The sequence below is a fragment of the Argiope bruennichi genome, chromosome 9, assembly GCF_947563725.1.
Source record: "Argiope bruennichi chromosome 9, qqArgBrue1.1, whole genome shotgun sequence".
In the NCBI taxonomy this organism is placed as follows: Eukaryota; Metazoa; Arthropoda; class Arachnida; order Araneae; family Araneidae; genus Argiope; species Argiope bruennichi.
In genome coordinates this window covers 41,770,711-41,793,836 of record NC_079159.1, presented here as the reverse complement: position 1 = coordinate 41,793,836, position 23,126 = coordinate 41,770,711, and the positions used below count along the sequence as shown (strand labels likewise).

The window sequence follows — 23,126 nt, the reverse complement described above, 5'->3', positions numbered from 1 at the left end:
AGGAATTCATGAACTCAGAATTTTGTATGGTCAATATTAGCAAGAGTCTATCTGATGTCGGCTTTTTTTTTTTTTTGTCAAACATCCTTTTTGTTCTTTTTTATTTTTATTATGTTATAGTTGCATTTAAATCTTTTTTTAGTTCACCATTCACATTATTGCTTATTTTTGTATTTTTTTTCAGTTAATTTCAATTTAATTCAATGTTAAAAATAATTTCCATAACTTCGCAGAAAATTAGATGAAGTGATAATGCGTCGCCTAGTCTGAATATCCATCTCATCGATCTTTACTTATTTTGTACTCAGATAAAAAATATTGTGTGTTTTTTTATTTTGTTTTTTTGGCACACAGAGTCTGTCATTTTTTTATCAGATGACTCAAAGTAATCTCAAACTTGAAGGCGTAATTAGTGGAGTTAGTCAGCCATCTGACTCTCCGACCCGCCACGAAGGCACATGGATTTAAACCATAAAAACTGAATGACCGGACCGCCGCAACAGCAACATTGGCGGCAACTGTGGTTGAGTCCTAAGGGCCATCACCGGCCACGGTGCAATCCTCCCCGAAGGAAGTACGTCCCATCATCGATGAGAGGAGTCAGATCCCCCACCTATTAGTGTACCCTCCAGGGTGGCGAGATCCAACCACCATGCCGGAAGCATCTCATCCTCGAGATGCCCCCTGGGGGGATAATTAGTGGAGTAAGAGTCATCATTGAAAAAGTGAGAATGGATTTATCGAATAGGGGAGATCGAGGTATAGAAAATAAATATATCAGGATATTAATTATCGCAATATATCTAATAATAACACATTTTATTCTTTCATGTCCTATGACAAAATGTTGAGAAAAAATATAAGACGAAAAATATGTTTATGGTTAATCGAGAAGGATTGTTGCCATAAGTGTTCGAATTATAAATTAATGTTGTTAAATTATTTAGAACAAAAAAATAGAATTTTCAAATTTAGAAGTATGCCACATTATACACTGATTGGTCAAATTATTATGACCACCTGACAGTTTTATGCAAAATGAGTTATTGCGTCGCAGTGTTGCCGCTAGAGGCCGAGATAGCTACAAAAAGGGAATGCAAGGCAAGTGAACTATCAATTGCATTGTGTTACGCGCGGAGATATGGGCAAAAAACGTGACTTAACTGAGTTTGAACGCGGGATGTTTGTAGGCGCTCGAAGCGTCGGAACAAGTATCAGCAAAACGGATGCTCTTGTGAGGTGTTCGACAGTAGCAGTTATTAATGTGTACAGAAAGTGGACTACCAAGCAGAAAATACATAAAGCACTAATATAGAATGTATAGCCTATGTAGGCTTATAAATTTCATATATGTAAGATTAAACATAATAGATGATATTTCATTAACGCGTAGACGTATAATTCTATGTTTTCCATAGGATATAGGTTTAGTAGTCTCACCATAGTGTAGCTTATACTAAAAATTCCCAATTCTGAGTCGCACAAGATCTTGAATACGGATGTATCTTCGCAGTTTGCAAAAAATTTATTTGTAAGCATATATTATGAATATATTTGATAAATTATATCTAATAATAAATATTTTTAATTTACGACCCTTTCTTTCATATTTTTTTTATCCATAGACACGTTTTCGGAAAAATCATGCGCTATTTTTTTTCCTGAAAAACTAAATGCACCAATTAAGAAATGAGTTGTTATAGATTCAGTTTCTAAAAAGTAGATTACAATGATTAATAGTTTTGGAATCCTAGTTTATACCACAGTGTAATCAAAGTAATCTCATACTTTTTCATGCCCTCGAAAAGCATCCTAAAAGTGACCTTGAGAGGCTTCAAGTATAGTTGCTGTTTTTCACTTCCATGTTGATTAAAATGTTGGTGTGGATCTTGCCACCTTCATACCGATGACAGGACATACTACCTAGGATGGTTGCTTTTCACTTTCCTATGGATAAAGTAACAGTGTGGGGCTTGCCAGGTCCAAACTAATAACAGGACATACTGCCTACGAGATGAGTTATATCGTGGCCGGTGATAGCCATTAGGACTCAGTCATTGTTTCCGCCAGAGTATTGTCGCGAAGATGCTGGTCATTCAATCTATCCCGGTAAGCCACACCACGCCACGCTACGTCAGGGCAGGGATAGCTCCTTTACTATTGCAGTTATACGTTACATTGTATTGTACGCGGTTATTTTGAACCAAGATTTAATGTTATATCGTTTCGGATGTACCATTAAATTTGTATTTAATGGTAATGATTCTTGAGGAGCATAAGGAAGTTTTATTACTTTTATTACAAGAATATGTGCTTACTACATGTAGTATAATTTCCATCTCTTGTTCATCCTGAATGCTCAGTTTCAGTAAGTTTTTTTTCCGCAGTGTCATCAAGACTATACAGAAGCTTACAATAATCTCCTCCAGCACAGGAGCCATACAAAACTCGCGGAGTATTACGATATGCACAACGCTTATGTACAGCAGTTGCACGCAGCCAATGGAATGCTGGAGCACTACAACAAGGAGACACTGCCCAGATTGCTGGAGGTACAGTACTTCTATAACAATTACTTTAGTTGCAAATTTTAATTTTAAAATAATTTTCTTGAACAAGAAAGATGAAGTTTTTAATATTTTGAGTCTAACAACTAATTGTTTACAAAAGGCAACAAAAAAATTTTTAATGCGATGGAAAATTCAATGTGCAGGGTTTAAAAAAGTATCATCATACCATTAAACCTTTTTAATGCCAGTATAATTATTCCTGTTCACATGATTTTTAGATGTTTTTCAAATATTACAGTATTAATCTGTATTATAGTGGTAATATAATATAAAAAAACTTACCGCCTTTGACGACCAACTTGTTTACCATGAATAATGGCTTCATTGGCTATTAAATTGTTAATAAAAAAGGCATTGGTTTAAAATTACATCTTGTTACCTATTAAGACAAAAAATGTGAATTTATTGTTAATTCATATAATAAAATTGAATTCATTGAATTGTTAAAAAATTGAATTTATTAGTAAAAATATGAATTACCATTGGCGGTTATTGTATGACCATTGGTATAAATAACTGCTTGTGCAAAATTAAAAAACATGGAGTGAAAATCCTACTTCAGATACAATATATTGAGAAAGTTTTTTTTCACAAATAATTTCATTATAAAGCAAGCTATTGAATGATATTGATGATACAATTTAACTAATTTAAATTTCATCATAAAGATAAAAACATTATCATGGGTTATATATAAAATTCAAAATTTATGAAAATTAGAAAAAAAATGTACTGAAATCAAATTTGTATTTGTAATCCGATTTGTATTTAAAAAAAGTAAGTTTTTGATTCTATAACTACTGTAAAATTTATTTTTGTGAGATAATATTTAGGGGAGATATAACTCAAATTCTAAGCACTTATTTAAATTTTAAATAAATTTTGACATCTGAAAAGTTGTATATTATCTTCCACTTGATTTGAAGAACTTGTTTGTCAAATTTCATCAAAATCGTACAAAAGTTGTAGATTTATATAAAAAGCATATAAATAAGCATTCATCTTTATATATAGAAAGGCAAAAGCTACGGTCGGATAAAAGCTGTAGATTTATGTAAAAAGCATATAAATAAGCATTCATCTTTATATATAGAAAGACAAAAGCTACGGTCGAATAAAAGCTGTAGATTTATGTAAAAAGCATATAAATAAGCATTCATCTTTATATATAGAAAGACAAAAGCTACGGTCGGATAAAAGCTGTAGATTTATGTAAAAAGCATATAAATAAGCATTCATCTTTATATATAGAAAGACAAAAGCTACGGTCGAATAAAAGCTGTAGATTTATGTAAAAAGCATATAAATAAGCATTCATCTTTATATATAGAAAGACAAAAGCTACAGTCGAATAAAAGCTGTAGATTTATGTAAAAAGCATATAAATAAGCATTCATCTTTATATATAGAAAGGCAAAAGCTACGGTCGGATAAAAGCTGTAGATTTATATAAAAAGCATATAAATAAGCATTCATCTTTATATATAGAAAGGCAAAAGCTACGGTCGGATAAAAGCTGTAGATTTATGTAAAAAGCATATAAATAAGCATTCATCTTTATATATAGAAAGACAAAAGCTACGGTCGGATAAAAGCTGTAGAATTATGTAAAAAGCATATAAATAAGCATTCATCTTTATATATAGAAAGACAAAAGCTACGGTCGGATAAAAGCTGTAGATTTATGTAAAAAGCATATAAATAAGCATTCATCTTTATATATAGAAAGGCAAAAGCTACGGTCGGATAAAAGCTGTAGATTTATATAAAAAGCATATAAATAAGCATTCATCTTTATATATAGAAAGGCAAAAGCTACGGTCGGATAAAAGCTGTAGATTTATGTAAAAAGCATATAAATAAGCATTCATCTTTATATATAGAAAGGCAAAAGCTACGGTCGGATAAAAGCTGTAGATTTATGTAAAAAGCATATAAATAAGCATTCATCTTTATATATAGAAAGGCAAAAGCTACGGTCGGATAAAAGCTGTAGATTTATGTAAAAAGCATATAAATAAGCATTCATCTTTATATATAGAAAGACAAAAGCTACGGTCGGATAAAAGCTGTAGATTTATGTAAAAAGCATATAAATAAGCATTCATCTTTATATATAGAAAGACAAAAGCTACGGTCGGATAAAAGCTGTAGATTTATGTAAAAAGCATATAAATAAGCATTCATCTTTATATATAGAAAGACAAAAGCTACGGTCGGATAAAAGCTGTAGATTTATGTAAAAAGCATATAAATAAGCATTCATCTTTATATATAGAAAGACAAAAGCTACGGTCGGATAAAAGCTGTAGATTTATATAAAAAGCATATAAATAAGCATTCATCTTTATATATAGAAAGAAAGATTTTATTGACCACAATAAATTGATCTTTTTAAAATTATTTGTGATTTTTATATGCGGGGTGATTTGTTATAAAAAAAAAACTATCCCGGATATATAAGACCGTAGTTATTATACCGTTCACAGGAATGAAATAAAATTTATGTTCAAAGTATTTTGAAATATGTGCTCTAAAATCATATGAAAAACAAGAGTCAAACTAAACAATACAGTGACAAAATTTTTAAATTTTCAAATGGTAATACCAGCTTTTTTTATTGCAATGTGCTACTCATAGGGGGAAACAATAAACAGCGTTGGAACGGTGCTTCTGGCACGAAAATCTCCATTGGTAGAAAGACTAAGAGAAAACAACCAATAACAACAGGGAAGCAACGGAAAGTAAAACATTTTATTACGTTTCACAAATTTTGTACTTGACCTCCTTCAACCACGATGACACTCTGCATGCAGCAGATGGTGCCTAGGGCCAAACACGTACTTTACCGAAAGGAATTTGTCTCTGAACTTCACGTCTCTGGTATACACACCACAGTTGTTTCCTTTTCTCTTCTTATTCTGTCTACCGCTATAGATTTTCATGCCACATGTACCGTTCTAACGCTATTTATTGTATTTTTGCTATGAAAAACAAATTCCAATTTTTTTTAAAAGTTGGTGTTCCATTTGAAAATTTTGAAATTTTATCTTTTGTAAACGTAACTATTAGAGTTTAATTGTTGTTTTTCACGTGATTCTTGAGAATATATCTCAAAATACTTTTACCAACATTTTATTCCATTTTTGTGAAAGTTATGACAGTTACGTGCTCATACATCGAGATAGTTTTTTTTTATAATCACACGGTGCTTATAATGATAGCAGATGAAGATCCATCAACTAGTGCACAAACTTGAGGAATCTTGAGCATTTGAAGCTTATCAAGTGATTATGGAATTGGATTGAGAATTTATGTTTTACATCACTGTCGAAACTGTCTTTTATTTTTTTAATGATATTTATTGATTCAAATATGTACCATATTGATTTAGAGCATTTAGTTATTTTCTCTGCAGAATTATTCTCTGATTCTAAAATACACATTTTTTTAGAGGGAAAAATGGAAACAAGTGGTTTTTCAACAGTCTATTTTTAAGACAACTTTCCACTGCTAACACTGTTCTGTCGCAAACGATACTGATGGTAATTTAAAATTGCGTTGTCAGGTCTACGCGGCAAATCCATCAAAACTACCTAGGCAATCTCTCTAAGTTTTTGACGGATCGCCAAAATGTGCGTGGCCTGACACAGTCATGATGGAACGCATCGGCTGTTTCTTTTTATCTTTTTCAGACACTTTTCTTCAATTGTTTCGATCTTATTAGTTGCAGACACTACAACTGATAAACTATCTCTTGTTCTGGTCGCAAGATCTTATAAAACATGACTTCTTTTTAATTCCGTCTGGTAAGCAATTCCTCTGTATCAATCCCGATTTAGCAACAATTTTTATTTTCTTAAATGGGAAATATAGAAAAAGTATTGTAATCGCCATAATATAAGAACTCGATATTTTGGACGAATTTTCTCGTTTCACCTTCTCGAATTCGAAGAACTTATTTTTGGTATTGGATCTGTCTGCGTGACTGTTAACTCGACAACTTAAACACGCTTTGGTCTAGAAAAATGAATAATAATAATGAACTTTAATGAATGAACTTATGACCAGATTTATAAATTTCTGTCAAAATTTGAACGAAATCCATTCACAAGAGGTTTATCTTTCTGTCTGTAAATTTCTGTCAAAATTTGAACGAAATCCATTCACAAGAGGTTTATCTTTCTGTCTGTAAATTTCTGTCAAAATTTGAACGAAATCCATTCACAAGAGGTTTATTTTTCTGTCTGTAAATTTCTGTGAAAATTTGAACGATATCCATTCACAAGAGGTTTATCTTTCTGTCTGTAAATTTCTGTCAAAATTTGAACGAAATCCATTCACAAGAGGTTTCTGTCTGTAAATTTCTGTCAAAATTTGAACGAAATCCATTCACAAGAGGTTTATCTTTCTGTCTGTTCAATTACAAGTAAATTCGATAGCTACAAAGCAAAAGAAATCAGGTAAAAAAATTTAGTGCTCAAGTTTAGCATTAAAATATAGATTCTTATCAACCTTTGAACCAAATCTATCAAATGGCTGACAGTCTGTATGGCTGTACTTTCGCATGCATGTAAACGCAATGATTTAAGTCCATCAAATTCGGTATGTCATCTTACGATTACAGTTTTAGTTCCATGTCAAATATTGGTATCAATTGACTTGCAAAATGGCGTCCAAAATGCATATATCATGATAGATTCAGAAATCCATGCCAAAGATCATATTTATCAGCTATCTTTCGCTACTGCTATGCAAGGAATTAGCGGACTTACCTAAGGTCCTCCATTTTAAACAGTAGATAAAAAAGCTTTCAAAATATGTATTCACAAAATACATTCAGTAAAAATTTTAGTTTCACACCAAAGATCTATATTTCATAGCAATTATTCACAAATGTTATGCAAGACATTTATAGCCACACCCAAGGTCCGCAATTTTATATAGGAGGAGGAGGAGATAAGAATTTAGTTGGAGAGCATACGAGAAAATTTCGCGGAGACTACTCCCGGTGGTTACATTACATTACACCACCTACATTCCTAGAGGTGCCATTCCGGTTTGAATAGATGGAAATTAAATTGAAACATATTTGTTAACAGTATGCAAAACAAATATGTGTCTCAAAAACAATAGTGAATAAAAAAAATAAAAAGAAAACCACATGATAGATGGTAAAAAATGGTAGAATATCTGGTTGCTGAATTTGAAAATCATTTCAAGAAGATACGTTGTCAGTGACATTCTACTACAAAAATATTGTTCTCGTCTCTCCTGAGACGCGATAGAAGTCGAAATCTTCTCTGATAAATGATGTGAAAGGACGCTTTTTGAACCATTAGTTATCTTCTATTGTAAGAGTTTGAAAACATTAAGAAACTATTGTTGGACATTTTTCAGCATAGTGCATTGGATTACCTTTTTCCCCATACTGATAATTCGGAGATTGAAAAGTAAAAGACATAGTTCCCTTTTGTGAATCATCTCCTCTTCTTATCCATTATCTGTTTCTAACATTCTTGTTGGAAACAGATAATGGATAAGATCTTATGTACCTTCATCTCTCTCTCTCTCTCTCTTTATTGAGGTATTTCGAAAATGCATTCATTTCATCGCATTTTCGCTAATATTCGTGAATGGAAGGAATTCCATTCATGCAACTTGAATCTGTCTACTCATATATCATCTATGCACCAAACTTTCTTTTTGTATTCAGTAATATTGAAACAATTTTATATTGCTTTTAAATGGTATTACTTTCCTGGTTATGGTTTGATATTGATAAATATTTTCAAAGATTTAATCAGTTATTTTTTCAATGATTGTCAACCGAAGTAATGTGTGCCTTCGACATCAAAATTTCCAAACCGAAAAACGCCCCAATCAAGTTTGTGATGCTCTTTTTGATATTGCATCATAGTCACGAACATCGCTGATTCTTTCAATGGCTTACATAACGTTTTTCCTTTTGGTAATACAAATGTGTACTTTTGTACTTGTTTGTCTATTTCGTCTTTATTTTTATGCAATCACCAGCCTAAATAACATTGTTTGAATAGATGGAATCATTCAAAAGATAGTTTGCTTCACAAAGTTGCACTTTTCGAAAAAGAATTGTATTTAGCCAGTGTTACCAAAGACAAACGACTGTATATCAGTATATCGTCAAATTGTGAAACATTTTAAACTCGACTCGATATACAAGATACAAACTATAAATCATGGCTCAACAGCCCTGTTACTTTCTAAACCATTAATGAAAGCCATAATCATTCCATAGGAGAAATGCTTTAAATATTGTAAAGAATCAGGTTGTTTGACTCAATAAATGTTCGTCCGGAAAAATTACTATGTCTACGTTTTTATGCAGCCCACCATATTTATAAACCATGCTTAGTAAAATATTAAGATACTACCATTTTAATAATAAGAAAACAATTCTACTCTTCTGCAACTAAAACTGACCAATTACGAAGATTTAAATAGACTTTAGACTTTTAGACGAAGTTTAGATTAATTTTACCGTCAGCTATAGAAAAATCTCCGTTCAACACACATCTAGTCCTCCGGGGATTAACCTAGAACAATGAAATTCAAAACTTTACATTTTAATCAGTTTGAGGAGTAGAAGAGACCTAACCTTTTAATTCAGCAACCTAAAATTTTATTTAAAATATTAGGTCGCCGAGAAATTTTACTTACTATTATTGGATTAATAATTAAGTGCATATTTTGAAATATTTTTATCAGCACATTTTATGACCAAATATCTTTAAATATTTCTTTGTGGCTTTAAAGCATTTCTACATTTAAAAGAGTATATATATATATATATATATATATATATATATATATATATATATAATATAGCTGAATAGAGTTGCCACCCTATATACATAAAAAGAACGCAAATTCCTGATAAATTTATTCAAATGGTTTGATAAACCTTAACAATCAGAAATTTTTAAATAAATATTTTGTATTCTTTGTGTGCATTTATAATTTCATACCTTATTCTGTCTGCAGTATATATGTGTGTGTGTGTGTGTGTGTGTGTGTGTGTGTGTGTGTGTGTGTGTGTGTGTGTGTGTGTGTGTGTGTGTGTGTGTGTGTGTGTGTGTGTGTGTGTGTGTGTGTGTGTGTAAATAGAAGACTAATAATAATCATTTAATAGGAGACGATCAACAAATATAATTATCTGTCTTTTATTATTAACTAGGAACTGGAGGATGTATACACTGATTTAAGTGACACTATATCAGGAGCTATTTATTCTGCTGCTGACATGCTGGTCAATAAGGTAAATATTTATAACATTTCTTGTAAATAGTATATGATTATTGTAAAGATAAATCTTCAGATATCTGTTCAACAGTTATAAAGTTACATGATCAATTCTTTTGATAATATAATTATAATATCTGTATACTTGAAAGAACAAACTGTTTTAGTGTTCAAACTAGAATCAGAGTTAAAATTTGCATTAAAAAATATAATCTGTATGAAGGCAAATGGAAAACATTTTCTGATAAATTTGGATAAATTTAAATTCTAGTATTCATATTATGCTTTCGCTACTTGAGTTTTTGTTTTTTTAAAGTTTGACTCGAGCTTAAAATATCAAGCATTATCATCAAAAAATATTCGAAAATATTGAAAGAAGGGCCTAATTTGAAATATTTATTTCTAATAAAAGACAATAAATAGAGAAATGTATTATACATAAATGCATTGAGAAAACAATTGTAATCTTTTAATTTTTTGTCAAGCAACAAACATCAAATTGGAAGTTCATTCCTTGTAATACATGAAGTAACTTATTGAATTCACTGCTGTAGCAATTCGATCTCTCAGATCTTAAAGAATAGCAAATATAGGTGGTACATACACGAAGTTTTTTATATACTTTTACAGATAGGGCTACGTTCGAAAGCAATTCAGATAGACTCAACTTTTCTATCTGACCTCCAAAGATGACCAGTGATTTTCTTTTTACATATGCAACCATCTACTAAGAAAGTCTTGCACCAAACGTAAATGTGTTCCATGTTGAACTTAAATGAAATGCCCGTTGCAATGAATCAATGGATGAGCATTTTAGATGCTGCAACGCACAAAATGGCTTTTCCTGAGATATCGTAAACAAACAGTAGCTCTGCTTTTATCGATATTATCCAAATGCATAAGACAAAACTATATCCAACAACTATCGTGTATCTATCTATTGTCATTCCATAAAAAAAATATTTTAAATCTTTTTTTTGAAAACCCTATATAATTATTTGGCAGACTAAGTATATTCATTGTTAAGGGAAAATTATTTAGTCTTTGAACTCTAGGAGGAAAGAAATTTTTAAAAGAGGTATTTGCTTTATAATTAGAGATAATAGCATTCTGAATATATTTATCAATATTGATATATGTTAATTTTACGCCATGTCAGAATTAGGATAAACTTATTTTGGCATTTAGTTGAAGAACTTTATATTATTTTGAGTGTATTCAAAACAATTTTTAAGAAAAATTTACCTATTACTTATAAATTTCTTCGCGGTAAATTTAAATGAAAAAATTGCCGACTTTTTAATGAAATTTATATTATAGGAAATTCAGGTCTAAAAAGAAAATTGTAAAATTTACTTCTTATAAATTAAGCCGTAAAAAATCAACTCAATGCCAGTATACTATAAATTTTCAAATATTGATAATTAACTTGAAAATATTAAATTAATATCAGAAATCTGAGCAAACATTTATCAAGTAAAAATAGTGATGATGGAATATCAAAAGTATTTTACATTACTCCGCCTGTTCGGATAAAACTATTTTGTTCATTGAAAACAGCAGATTTTTAATCTGTAATTGCAGTTTTTATTCTTATGTAAGCAATTTTCTCTTTTAATTACGGTCCGAAGTGAGTGATTAATGCTGTAATTATGAATCTAAACAAGAAAAACAATTGCAAACTTGCTCACACTTTTAATTACAATTAGAAAGTGTGCATTTTTTCTAAGTAGTAATTGTTTTTCTAAATAATAACTAAAATTAATTTTCGTTAAAAGATAATGGTTTGTATAAAAAGAATTTTCTGGTATATACAAAGCTCCAACGAAATTGTTTTTTTCTTGTTGGGTTTCAAACGATTTTTTTGTGATTTTTTTAAAATTCTAATCGTAAACATGTTATGTAACTATATTTTTCCGGTTTCTGGATTGTTTTTTAGATTTATTTTATTTTTAACAACTTTAGAAAGTAAAAAAAATAAACTATGGTGCAATATATTGGATAATATTCTATTATTTATATTTTTAAATAGTTATGTAATAGTAATTTCGGATAGAACATTAAATATGTTTGTTTATTCTAAAAGTTCTGCCAAATGTTTTTTGTTGGGTTTCAAACGAGATTTCACGATTTTTTTTAAAACTCTTAATAATAAACATTTTATCTATTTATATTTTTCAGGTTTCTAAATTGTTCTTCAGATTAATTTTATTTTTAATAATTTTAGAAAGTAAAAAATTTAAATATGGTGTAATATGTTGAATTGATGCTCTATTATTTATATTTTAAAATAGTTAAGTAAAAGAAATTTTGAAAAAAAAATCATTAAATATGTTTGTTTTATTCTAAAATTTTTGCCACAATTGTAAATTAAATTAAAAAGCTATGTTAGTTTATATAGATAATAAAAATTATTTAAAGATTTTTCTTCAATCACAAAGTCCAAACATTAAAACTTGTCAAGAAAGGCTAAAAGAATACTATATTCTAAACATTGCAAGCTAATGAACAGATAAATTAAAATTATTCTGCCTGAAACAATTAAGACACTTGAGGATAAAACATTTTTATAATTTCTCAACATTCTGTTTTTATGACAATTAATATTTTCAATATATATAGGTGGTTATCAAAATAATGGAAACACGTGTGAATAAAAGGGTCACTTTTTAATGCTCTTCGTAAGCATTAAAATATAATAATAGCCACCAGTTTTTTTATGAATAGCAATGTATATATTCTGGTAGTATGTGTTAGTTTTATTGAAGTTCTGTAATTCTTGCATTTTTTTCAAAAGCGTAAAATGTCGAATCTCTCAGATTTTCAAAGAGACCAAATTGTAGGAGCCCATCTAGCTGGATCAAGTGTGACCAAAACATCCCAACTTTTAAGCGCTTTTTGAGGTACGATATCTAAAGTCATGACTGCATACACACACCGCGGCAAGACAAGCTCGGGGAAGCAAAATAATGGGCGGAAAGAGAAGCTCAGTGAAAGAGACCGACGGGTATTGAAGCGAATTGAAATGTCTAAAAAGCGAACAACTACAGCAAAAGTGACCCGCAGAGCTCAATACCCGTCTGGATTCTACAGTGTCAGTGATTACAGTTAGAAGGCAACTTCATAAACAGAACATTTATAGCAGTGCAGCAATTCCCAAGCCACTTGTCACAGATATTAAAGGTAAACGTCAACTACAGTGGTGTCACACTCACAAAACTTGGTCGATTGATAAGTGAAAGAAAGTAATAGGGTCTGGCGTATCGTGTTTCACACTTTTCCCAACAATAGGACGAGTGTATGTATGGAAGACACCTGCACAAGCGTATGATCGTGATTGTCTCCTTCCAAATGTCAAGCATGAAGGTGGATCTGCCATTATATGGGCAGCCATGTCGTGATTTTCTGCTAGACCAATCGTAACCTTGAAAAGAAGGATCACTGAGGAGAAATATAGAGAAATTTTAGCTGACCAGGCCCATCCTGTGAAGCAAACTTTGTTTCCTGCAAGAGATGGAATTTTCTGTGATGATAATGCACCTATCCATGTAGCGAGATTTGTCCAATCTTGGTTTGATGAACACAAGGATGAAGTTAAACATCTTACTTGGCCCGCACAGTCATTCGATCTCAATATAATTGAACCGTTATGGTCTATTTTGTACGTTCAATACAGAATCGATATACTACATCGGTATATTTCCCAGAACTTTCACAATATCTCCAGAAAGAATGTACAATATTCCTCTAAACACTATTCAATACGTGTACGAATCTATTCCTAGACGAATCGAAGCTCTATTATATGCCAAAGGTGGTCCTACACCATACTAATAAATGATTCTTTATAAATCTAAGGTGTTTCCATTATTTTGATAACCACCTGTATGTATATCATAACTATATTTTCGAAGTATAAAGATTTTGGAACTATTTTTTGCATCATATGAGCTTGATTTTGAATTAAATCTTCATAATAGTGTCAAATATTTAACTAATATGCTTCTGTGAACTCAGTATGTTTCTGTGAACTGAAGATATGCATAACTTAAATCGTTAAATTTTTTCAAGCAGTATAAATTATCACTGTTATTAAAAATCAGTTATTTAATATGCGATATTGAGTATCTGTTTCGAAAATTTACTAATTGCTTTTATTTTATAAAGTACTCTGAAATTAAGCATGTTTGTAATTTTTAATATTGAAATATTTTGTCAATGTGTCTATTCATTTACTCTATTTTTAAAACTGTACTTAATAGAAATATAAATATTTAGAAAACGCTTTTTTCGTTTAAACTTCTGGAATAATTTTTGAAAAAGGTGTTTAAAAAATGTATAGTTGCTAAAAAGTTGATATCTATACTCTAAGCTTGTAATAATTGGACACAATTATGAAATAAGGAAGAATTATTGAAATTTTTAGATCGAGGCGTATATGTTCTTGCTAAAAAATATGCAGTGGCTCAGACAATTGAGAATACACCTTACTTTTACTTGATAAATCTAACTTTTAAAATAAATAACCCATTAACGAGAAGTGCAAACATGTTTTTTTACACATAACAAATCGTTTAATTTAAAGTGAAACTAAAGAATAATCAAAGAAAAATTTCTTTGAAAAGTTTCAAAAGCATTTTAAATAAACATATGCAGATTTTTGTCACAAAAAAGTGAGAATACACCAATGAAACTTTTGTAATAACTCGCATAGAAAGAAAGTGTCAGTATTTAGTTGCATGCCTTTTGGCTTTAATAATAGCCCCTAAACGTCGTGACACCAATTCGACCAATTTTTGTTGGTATCTGAAGATATATTTTTACCTCTTTCTTCTTGTAACACTTGTTTTAAATGGGTTTTGTTTCTACTTTTTTTTTGCACCACTATTTCGAGTGTGACCCACATATATTCAATGGTATTGATGTCGGGGTACTATGGTGGTGTGTGTAACTGTTGTTTCCAATGCATAAGACAACACATTTTGACATTAAGTGCATTAAGTTTGGGGTTGTTGTCCTGCTGAAAAATGAAATGGTCATCTAAACCTAATTTTTTAGTACTTTCCTTTAGATTTCGGCGACGTATATCCATGTAAATCATATAGTTCATAATGCCATCTGTAAAAACTAAATTTCCTACCTAGAATGAAGCCATACCATCCCAAATCATGACGACGTCATCACCGTGTTTAACTGTAGGACGTAATTTTTTTCAATCCTATCCAAAGCAATATTAGGCTTTCTCCATACGGTGCAACGGTTGTCACAGCCAAAAATGTTGAATTTTCTTCCATAACTTGACTTAACTTTCTTTCAAATGTTATTGGTCTTCAATTGATGAGTTCTTTCAAACTTCAAACGCTTTTTGAATTTGAAGCTGATGAACGGTTTCTCTCTACCAATTCGACTTTTATATCCAGCTTGTCTTATTACAGTTCGCACAGTTTCAGCACTTACACTTCTGCCTATGATTTGAGAAATTTTTACGGTAAATAAAATGAATCTTATGGTCGCATAATCTAAACGAAAGTGCTGAAAATTGGATTTATATGGAAATTTCATTTTCCTGCAGGACAACGACCCCAAACTGAATGCACGTAATATCAAATTGCAATGCCATTTTCATTGTAAACAATAGTACACACACCACCATCAATGCCATTGAGTATTTGTGGATCACATTCGAAATAGTGGAGCAAAAAAATGGAGAAGCAAAACCCATTTAAAACAAGTGTTACAAGAAGAAAGAAGTAAAAATGTATCTTCAGATACCAACAAAAATGGGTCGAATCGGTGTCACGACGTTTAGAGGCTATTATAAATGTCAAAAGAGATGAAATTAAGTATTGACATTCATTTTCTATGCGAGATATTACAAACATTTCATGGGTGCATTCTCAATTTTTTTTTCAGTAAAAGTCTGCGTATGTTTATTTAAAATGCTTCTGAAACATTTAAATTTAGAAATTTTTCGTTGATTTTCTTTATTTTTACTTTAAATTAAACCATTTGTTATGGGTAAAAATAAAAACAATTTTGTACTTATTATATAACATTATATTAATAAGTTATATATGTTTATTACTGTATATTATGTATATATGTATTATATTATGTATATATGTATAATATTATGTTTATATGTATATTATGTTATTATTGTACATATTATATTAATGTGTTATTTATATTGAAAGTCGGATTTATTAAGTAAAAGTAAGGTGTACTCCCAATTTTTTGAGATTTTGTATATTTAGTCAAGCTTTCATTTATAAAAAAATAAATAAAATAAAATAAATTAAAAAAACTTTCTATACATCGAAATTTTTTGTATATGGAGCAATTTCTGTATATGGAATAAAATTTCTATACATCGAATAAAATTTATTAACAATATACAGAATAAAAAAGTATGCATACCTATTGCAGTGAAAAAAGCATTTTATTTACAAGTGGGGATACAAAAAGAAAAGAAAAAAAGGATTCATTGATTTTTAGAGCCATAAAAATTTACAGAAGTCTGGTAAACAAAACGGAACAAACGGTCTGGAAATCTGATTTACGATAACAAAAATAGAGATTTGTGGATGAGTCATATGTTGCTCTTAGCTTCTTTTTTTGAGCTATCACTTTCCTAACTATGATCAAAATTTTTACTTTAAATCCAGTTGCTTTAAATTTCTTATGATAAAATATAGTTCCTGCAGGAAGTTTGTTAAGTGTAAAAAATAAGATATCTAAATAAAATACATTGAAGGCGAGATAAAAATATACCTAAATAGTTTAATTTCGTGGTTTGCCTATGAAGAGTGTTACAATTTTTAGAATATTGTAAGCAAATTAGCACATTTAATTGTCTATTCATGCATTTTTAAAATAATTTTTTTCATTAGTTGCATTTGTTATTCATCTTCAGCTTTAAAAAAATGAATCATACATAATTATTCTTAATTAAAAAAAGAAAGAAATTATGCAATTTGTTATCTGTGCATCAAAATTTATATAAATAAAAAAAAAAAATTATGATCCATTTTTTTCAAGAGGTTTATGGAAGTTTGATTCTACGCTACATTTATATATATATATATATATATATATATATATATATATATATATATATATATATATATATATATATATATATATATATATATATATATAATATTTCACTGAAATTACTAATGCATTTTCTTTTTTGCTATTATGTATACTGTACTGCATTGCATTTGGTTTATTTTTCCTGGCAAGTTGCATGTATACAGCACAACTTTCAACAATAAATCTGAAATCCATAAAATACTGATTGATTCACGAATTCTTAGCTAAATTCACTATTTTTTTCTAATATATTTCAAACTAATGTACCTGGGAAACAGAACTCCGCTCGGCAGTTTTTTGTAAAATCTTATTTTATCGGAAAAAATATTTAGATACGAATCACTTACTGATTACATATGAATATTTTTCAACTTTACCTACATATGAATTGGACATTTAAATCAATAAAAAACATGAATGCACGTAGTTTAGCATATTCTAATAGATTAACACAATAATTGCATTATTGTTATTGGTATGAGCCGAACGTTTTCGTACTCGGATAATGCCATATAGCGCCTTCTCACAAAATTTTGAGGTACCAGTAGGTTATCATCCTATGGCAACAAAGCAAGTACACAAAAATGTACGAGATGGCGCTATATGATATTGTCAGCATGGGAGCAGTTATAAAGAGCCTCTAAGAGTTAATTATTAAAAAGAATTGTGTGTGTGCGTGTAAAATTGCATTTTTTCAAGAAATTCAAATTCAAAAAATACACAAATTTAATACAATCTTTCAATTTCAAGAAATACACAAGAAATATAGATAAACTTAAAAAGCAAAACCTTATCTAAATATAAAATGAGATCCAAATCTTTGAGCCATTTACAAGATACACGAAATTAATTTATATATGTGCAAGAAGTGCTCGTTTAAAGTTATAAGATTACTCATTGCTTTCAGATTTTGAGCAAAAATTGTCATTAATTTTATCTGCATTTCTTTATTTTAGTCTCGGGAGCAAGCAAACCACTACGAAAATATCGCATCTGCTGCACAAGCTGTCAAGACTCGAAGTGATTTAACCAACTTCATTCGCTCTTTGCAAGTCGAGAAACTCTCTCAACCCTGTACAAAACACATGTATAATCCGCCTTACATGGAGAATGATCCTGCACAAATGGTAAGAACCTTTTAGCTTCCTTTCTATTAGCTGGGCAATAACCAAAATCTTCTTCAAAAATGATGACCAATGTGAATTTAGTGTGATATCACGCCAAGTTCACATTGGTCAACATTTTTGCATTACTGTAAGCAATTTAATTGCCAGGGATACATTCAAGGATCATATAACATTGAAATTTCCAAGAAATTCGTGCATTGAATATCTCTAAAATAGTGCATTATAAAACATTAAAAGTAATTGCAATAGTTTTTGTCTTGATATGTTTTATGACAGAACAGTTTATCTGGTTCAAAATTAATCCCAATTCTTTATGTCCTTTATGATTCTAATATAGATAAGCAAAACTTTTGAGTTACAAAGATGTATATGAATGTTCATTTGATTTTGTTAAATTTGCTTCACGTTTTGACATCTTATTATTAGAATTAATTTGGGATTATCCTCATTATTTTGTACAGTTGTTAAATATGAGGAGGACATCTTAATGAGCAATTACCTGTCCGTTACCTACTGCGGATAATGAGCATAGTCATCAACTTTTATTTTATTTCACCCCCCTCATCAGCTGGTCCAAAGAATGTAAAACTTGCCACTTCCATCTTGGGTAGAAAGAAATTTAAAAAAATAAATAAACATAAAATAACAGAGGTAATTAGAAACATAAACAGTGAATATATAAATATACATATAAGAAAATAAATATAAAGCAATTTTGTGCATTTAAATTTATAAACACGAGAATAAATAAAATTTATAAACACGTTCACAAATTTATAAGATTCATTCAAAACTGGGGAGTAAAAGAAACATCGACCCTCTACAAGAACAACAAAACGTAGTCTGTGATTCCCAGAAGGGGAAAGGGGCATGTCTATAATCGAATTTTAAAAAAAAGGAAAGAAAACTTTGTCTGAAATAAAATTAGAAAGGTAAAATGAAGTTTTTATATATCAAATGAATGTAGAATGTGTTAATCAATATCGCGCCCTCCTGTCACAATCAGATTTGATTTTAATTTCTGAGTTTCGTATTTTCGCATACTAACACATGCGAACCCAAAATGCTGTTTCTGATAAATTTCATTTAAATGTATGCTCTTACTACTTTCATACATTTTCTTTTTTCCTACTCACTGTCTTTCAGTTTGGATTGAGTCGTTGTTTGATCATTTTTCTTACAAAGAATTTTAAAAAGCATTTTTGAAAAGGATCATTTTTCTTAAAAATAATAAAAGATTTTATTTCAAGAATTCCACAACTGATTTTCCTTTTTCAAAAAAAATGTTTTTCCATTTCATATGCATATATAAATCTATATATAATTATCTTATATCCATTAATTGAAGATTTTGCATTAGGATTAGATTGCATATTTAATCCTTGAATGAAAGCGTCACATTCTAATCCTTCAATTAATTAATGGAGTCATTTCCATTCTTGCTCTAAAATTAGTCCATTTCAAAGGTATCAGGGTATTTCAGGAACGTAGAAATTAAATAAGGAAACTTTTTATTAAAGTACATTATATATATAAATTTTTATCACATTTTATAAAAATTTTATTATTTTAAATAAAAATTATTTAATTCCATGGAGCCTCAAGACATAAATGGCATCATTCAATGGTAATACGGCCAATCGTAGATGTCTATTAATATCAATTTGATTTGCTATAGAAATCTCTCTCTCCAAATCCTTAGAAAACAAAATTTTTTACTGCCAGCGAAAATCACGATGAAGATTTATGGATAATCTTATAAAATGCTTAGATGAAGTGACATTTATCCCATTTGGACATTTTGAAAAAGGCATTTTTGTAAAATGTTTTGCAGATTAAATATTTTATAAATTATAATACATTTAAATACATATATATATATATTATTTTTTTGGAATTCACCTGAAGAATTCTCTTTCATAAATTTTCTCAATCAATAAAATGTCACGCTTGTATTTGTATCAAAAGAATATATAAATATGTTCTGTGTCATAGGTTAATGAATTGCACCAAATATTTGCTGAAGTGCCGCAAGCGTATTTTTAAAAAAATTATATTTCTAGCGATTTTCATTAACTAAAAGTGAGATAAGAAACTGAATTGAAGATAGTTATAATACATTACTACCATCATTCTTATGAATATTTAGCTTTATATTTTTATTTTCTTGAGTTTTAATGTTATTTCAACTATTCATAATTTTATGGAAACTGCATTTTATTTTTACTAGTTAATGCTGAGTGTATCTTTTGCCATTATTTTATCATTTACTCGGAGATTTTTCAGTCCTAAACAGTATAAAAAATATGTAGGATTAAAACAGCCCCATCTGATGCATTTAAATAAAATTTTAAATTTATTACTCTGAGAGTGATATATAATTCGTTATTTGCGAACTGCACAGGAGTGGAGCTATTATGAACCGATTGTTCAGCGTTTCATTCTTGTTCGAATTTTTTATTATTTCATGCTACGGTATATGGAAATACTTTATTTTTGGGCAGGGGTGACTTTGAACTTTTTAATTTAATTCAATTAGAACCAGAGAGAGCGTCAATTTAACTTGTAATAATTAAAAACACTTACTGAGGTAGAGACAAAAAATTTTAAATAGATGGTGTACAGCATTATTTGGCCTGGAGAGTTACAGATAGTACAATAGGATGCGAGGAATCTCAATTCGGATAGGAGATGAAGACATCCTGACTACATGTTTCATTTCCAAAGCTAAAATGAAATATATAAATTTGAATAGAATTTACTTTCTAATGCTAATAATTGATATTTTATGTTATGAAATTTTATATTCTAAACGAAATTAATTTAGTTCCATAGCTATTTTTCTCCCCCTGTCTTCAGAAACCTTATTAGCATACGATATTTTGCAATATCTCCACGATGTTATTTGATATTCTGAATGTCGTCCAATATCATGAAGATATCTTAACAATATTTCCGGGTATTTTGTGCTTATAGGGAACATATATCGCCTCATTTTTCATTTCTATGGATGCTTGTTACTTTCTACATAACAAATGCAACTTGAATTTTCTCAAATTGCCGAAAACTCTGTTGAAAATCAAAACAATTTTTGGAACAAAAAAAAAACTTATTACATTTTTTGGAAATTTGGGAAAATTCAGTGTTAGAAGAGAAAACTGAAAAAGCTTTTCCTTTAGAAGAAAAAAAAGTTTCTTTTAGAAGAGAAAAAAATTACGAAAGCTCCGATTTCTTTTTAAGAATAAAACATTTTATGCAATTTCAATTCTTTATTTTTCTTTTCACTTTTCTTTCATTCTCTCAAATGATTTCACTATCCATAAATGCTTAACTCATTATTATTTAAAAGAATGAATGCCGAGAAACAGTATGATTTGAAATATAAAAAATATACAATGTATTTGCTTTGTAAATTACTTATTTAAAAATTAAAAAGAAATAAATTATTTTTGCTCATTTTTTTTTCTTTTCGTTTACTTTAATGAGTTTTATCATAACAATAACTCGAAAGCAGAAAAACTTTCAATTCAGTTTATTTAAAAGAAATGCTCAAGATTTTATCACAAAAGAACGATTTTAATTGTGTTAATTATTATTTAATTATTTTTGAGCATTAATAATAACATTTAATTGTCTAAAATGTACTTGTTGAATATATAATTATTTTTATTCTCCACTTTGATTTTTTTAGCCAGTTTTGTTTAAAATAAATTAGTTTAAAAATATAAGAAGGAAACTTTTTTACAGTTTAATTTCATATAATTGGATAATTTTTAATGAATATTGTTTTCAAGAATCTGTGTTTGTTTCAGTAGCTAATATTATTTGTAATTTAATTGCGATTTTATTGTGCTTTTATTATTTTATCTTTTTATATGCTTGCTTATTTAAAAAATTCCAAGGTGAATTGCATTTCGGAATTTTATCATTTATTAATCAATTTTCTATCAGTCCTGTTATATCTAATATATTACATTTTGATATATAACAGGATTAATCTTTGTGTTATAACAGAGTAAACTCATGTTGTTGTTGTTGTTGTTTATAATGGCACGCCGTAAACTCATGTTAACATGATAAATATAAATTGACTCGTACAATTTAAATTCTTAATCTGCTGCCAATCCAGGAACTGTAAAAGTGGAGAAAAATTCTTTTCTTTTTTAAATATTTTTTTGTTTTGTTTTTTATTTTATATTTTTTAAAAATAATTTTAGTTTATGCATTGGAAAGGATTCAGTTTCTTGAAATTTTTTTATTAATTCTTTATCTAATTTATTTAATATTGTATTCTATTTGCATCCGCCTCCTTCTTGTTCATTATTTTGCAGATTTAATTAAATTTTATTTCTATTTTTGTGTTTATAATTAAATTAATTAATTTTACTTATATTATTATTAGATCATTTTTACTTCGCATGTGGTAGTTAATTAATAGTAAGTTGGCAAAACTTTTTTTCTGAAATATTGCAGTGTGATATAGGATCTAAAATCATCTCTTCCTATTTTCAATCTTTTTTTAATAATTTAAAACTGTTAACTAGAAATAAAAAAATATTTTCAACCGACATTTGTATTTTTCTTTACATTATGGCACTTATATATCATGAAAAGGATTTCCAGCCATCAATTGTGTTTTTCTTTTCATTTTAAAGGTTATTTAAAGGTTATATGACAAATAATAATTCTTTTTTATTCAAAATTATTCAGTGTAAATTATTGGGGCTGTAAACTTAGTGTCAGATATACAGGGTTTAAGGAGCTAGATGTCACATGACAGAAGTAACTGCACTTGACATCTAAAATTTAACCACGTATGTCTCAAGTCTCGTATAAAGTGCCCAATGAATTCAAAAATTAAAATTATCTAAGCATTTTGACGTGTTTCACGTGAACAGAGTGATTCAATTACTATTTATAGCCTCGCAATTCAAAGTTTCTTTCTATAGACCTTTCCTTGATATCTTATTCTCAAAAATAAAAGAAAACGATCTATTGAGGGATTTAATCCTGGAATGAAAAGGTCGGTTACAATGAAAAATTATAA

General features: G+C 29.1%; 1 protein-coding gene across 7 annotated transcripts in view; it reads left to right on the top strand.

The window, feature by feature from the left end:
• LOC129983710 (uncharacterized) overlaps positions 1 to 23,126 on the top strand; it is a 599,516-nt gene that overhangs the window by 497,702 nt on the left and 78,688 nt on the right. For all 7 annotated transcript variants that reach the window (XM_056093306.1, XM_056093309.1, XM_056093308.1 and 4 more), the window contains exons 5-7: positions 2,388 to 2,552; positions 9,790 to 9,870; positions 17,909 to 18,079. In XM_056093306.1, coding sequence (XP_055949281.1) covers positions 2,388 to 2,552; positions 9,790 to 9,870; positions 17,909 to 18,079 — 417 coding nt within the window. The remainder of the gene's footprint in view (positions 1 to 2,387; positions 2,553 to 9,789; positions 9,871 to 17,908; positions 18,080 to 23,126) is intronic.